Source organism: Lithobates pipiens, unplaced genomic scaffold, assembly GCF_037356315.1.
Source record: "Lithobates pipiens isolate NorthernLeopardFrog02 unplaced genomic scaffold, aLitPip1_a1.2 Scaffold_1, whole genome shotgun sequence".
Classification (NCBI taxonomy): domain Eukaryota; kingdom Metazoa; phylum Chordata; class Amphibia; order Anura; family Ranidae; genus Lithobates; species Lithobates pipiens.
In genome coordinates, this window is record NW_027507685.1 from 43,217,236 (window position 1) to 43,220,618 (window position 3,383).

Consider the following 3,383-nt stretch of genomic DNA (forward strand, 5'->3'; position numbering starts at 1 on the left):
GCAGTTAGTCATGGTGTCATCTCGGGCACATTTTGTAAATATGTGTCATATTTCATCGGATCTAAGCACACATTTGCGCTGTCTGCTAAGGCCTGAGACATAGTAGTTAAACAAATCTGCAATGTACAATGGTAACCGCACGGGGTTGAGGGAACCCTGCCAACTTCATTATTTAAAATACGAAAGTCATTAGAGAAGAAAATATGTAAAATGTTTTAATGCAGCAATCTGCTGCTTCTGTAAGAATGAGTGTTCCAGCGCCGCCGTGTTGGTAGAGCTCCCTCTGCTTGCTCAACATAAGCATCTCCATAGCTTCTGAGCAAAAGGAGCATTGGGGGGGGGGGAGGAGGGCTGGAAAGACAGGAGAGAGGAGGAGGAGGGAGAGAAAGAGAGAGAGAGAGAGAGAGAGAGAGGGGGGCTGATTCCTCTCCAGCTGCACTGAGCTACCCAAATCACAGAAATAGACACAACGGGGAGGGGGCATGGAGACACATCTATCATTCTATCACCTTCCTCAGGACTACAGGGGATAAGACAATGCACATCAACAGGTAAAGAGACCCTTGCTCATTTTTTTTTACCTCCCTAATTATTAGCAATGCATGCTGGACAAGTGTCCCTTGCTATATTATCAATGAGACTAGTGTATGTATATATATATATATATATATATATATATATATATATATATATATGAATGAATATAGAGAGGGACATATTTGTATCAATAATTTTAACATCATTTCTTAAATTGTGCATGTGAATATTCAAAAAAAAAAAATCAAATATTCTGTCCTTAGAAATTGTTGTCTGTATTTACTACATAGGCCTCCTAGGAGAAGAAGTAAAAATCATGGTAAACGGCATCATGTGAAGTCTCGGTCTATGTGCAGCTATCGGTCCTGATGCAGAAGGAGAAAAAATGGATGTACAAAGCACATACAGAACTCTTTCTGTGAGTGTGATGCATCATGTAGTGATGGAATAATAGAAGTCCCAACATCATTCAGCGCTGCTGCTAACAGCTATTTGCCCCCCACTCTGGATGGAGGTGTGATAAGGGGCTCGGGTTCACCATGCAGAGGCTGGGTGACCGCAGGACCACCGAGAACCAAAGTCATTTCTCAGTAGATCAAGGATCACCCTCTATGCCCGACACAGTACTCAGGATTGCCCTCATTATTTCTCTGCTTTGCCTGTCTCTCTTTGGGAACATTATGCTGCTGGTGGTTTTTCACCGCAAGCCACAGCTGCTTCAGGTTGCAAACCGCTTTATTTTCAATCTGTTGGTTGCCGATCTTTTACAGACCATTCTGGTGATGCCTTGTGTCATTGTTACCTCCCTCCCGGATATATGGCCTTTGGAACATGGCCTCTGTGGTGCCGTGGTGGTGCTCATGCACCTCTTTGCTTTTGCCGGAGTCAACACCATCACGGTAGTGTCCATTGATAAATACCTGGCCATCATCCATCCATTATCCTACCCTGCCAAGATGACCCCAAAAAGGGGGAGTCTGCTCATCTTTTTCACATGGATTCTTAGCGTCCTCCAGAGCACCCCTCCTCTTTACGGATGGGGCAAAGTTGAATTCGATCTTCAAAACCACTACTGCAAAGTACTCTGGGCTTCAAGTTATTCCTACACCATCCTCAGCGCCTTATTTTCTTTTATCTTACCAGTGAGCATTATGTTGGCGTGCTATGGGATGGTGTTCCGAGCAGCCAGGAGGCAAAACGCGTTAGTTCATCCAGTTCAGGCAAATGGATGTGACAGGTCTGATGGGACAAGATCTTCTGCGCTAAATGCGCTTGACAAAACAAGTCATCACAGACCGCTCTACCATTGCAAAGCAGCCAAGGTTATCTTTGCTATCTTGTCCTCCTACATAATCAGTATGGGTCCCTATAGCGTCCTGAGCATTGTCTCCTCCTGTGCCAGTACTATTATCCCTAAATGGGTAGCATCTATAGTGCTTGTTCTCTTTTTCCTACAGTGTTGCATCCATCCCTATATCTATGGATATATGCACAAAAGCTTAAAGAAGGAATTCCTCTTGTTATTGCATGGGTTTTTCTGCAAGCAAGTGCACCCTCAAAATGCCATAGTAGATAGTTACATTATACTCACAGATGGTCGAATACTTCAATCTCATTTTTCCACTGGGCCTACAGTAAAATTCCTAGAAGAAGAAACGACCATATCTGTAATCACCGGTAAAAGCCTAAACAACCTAAAGATTAAAGACGGCAAAAAAGAGAGCAGTTCTGCCAATATATCCCCTGAAAAACAGTCGATTCAACGAAAGCTAGATCCTGATCTGCCACAACTTATTAGCTGCTAAACAATAGACAGAATGATGTTTCTATACTATATCATAGATATGTTAGGGGATTTTTCTGTATTTAAAATGGGTATAAAAAGTGTTCAAAGTGGGTTTAGATTGTAATAATCCTGTGTGTGAATTTAACCAATTTTACTGCTAAAATGTATTCCCAGTAAAAAGGGTTAAATTTGTCACTTTGTGGAGCAAAGCTTTGCCCATCATTGTGGATGATAATTTTTGTAATAAAATAAGAAATGACCTTAATCTAACGAATCAGATATTGTTAACAAGTTGCAGAGTGATAAAAGGAATCTGCCAATGGACTAGACTTTAGTAGGTGCCTGTAAATGTATGGTAGAAATATGTTCTTCCATAGTATAAGTGCCAAATATATTTTAGGTTATATTTTATTTTTTATTTTATTTATTTTTTGCCATTTTTACTGATAGATTGTAATCTGTATTACTTGAAGTCTAACATTCTCTTTGCGACTCTCTGCTCCTAACTTGTGCAGTCTAGGAGTGAAAGTGTTAACTCTAGTCTTACCATTGTGTAGTGATGCACTGAACAGCAATTTGTCAGCTTTTATTAACACGGCAAAGAACAGTGTGTGAAACACGGTTATCCAGATACACATCTGTAATTGTTCAGACTAGTCCAAATTGAGTAAAGGTAAAATGATTGGTTGCTTTGATTTAATGCGCTGTTATTGCATTGGGCCTAGGTGAGTGCAAGCAGCTGAATGGCAAGCAGCTCTTTTCTTGTAGCACTAGAGTCCTTCAGCGGCTACCTGGTACAGGTACACTATCTGCATGGAGTTTGTATGTTCTTCTTGTGTTTGTGTGGGTTTCCTTTAGGTATTTCTCCCACAGCCCATAACATGTTAGTAGGCCAATTGGTATTTAACTGGTTTTTATTTTTAGAATGGCTGATCTTAAACCTTGTTTGAGGACTAGGGAGGTCTGGGAACAGAGCTAGTATCTTGGCCCAGTAAAAAATAGATTGGGTGGCACAGTGGTGTAGTGGTTAGCACTCACACCTAGTAGTAAGAAGGGTCAC

At 41.2% G+C, this 3,383-nt stretch overlaps 1 protein-coding gene across 1 annotated transcript; it reads left to right on the forward strand.

Moving 5' to 3' along the window:
- The first annotated feature begins 396 nt into the window (after nucleotides 1-396).
- Nucleotides 397-2,588, forward strand: GPR101 (G protein-coupled receptor 101). The gene is made up of 2 exons (XM_077490411.1): nucleotides 397-551; nucleotides 828-2,588. The coding sequence occupies exon 2, from the start codon at nucleotides 1,077-1,079 to the stop codon at nucleotides 2,340-2,342; it is 1,266 nt and encodes a 421-aa protein (XP_077346537.1). The 5' UTR covers nucleotides 397-551; nucleotides 828-1,076; the 3' UTR covers nucleotides 2,343-2,588.
- The last annotated feature ends 795 nt before the right edge of the window (nucleotides 2,589-3,383 follow it).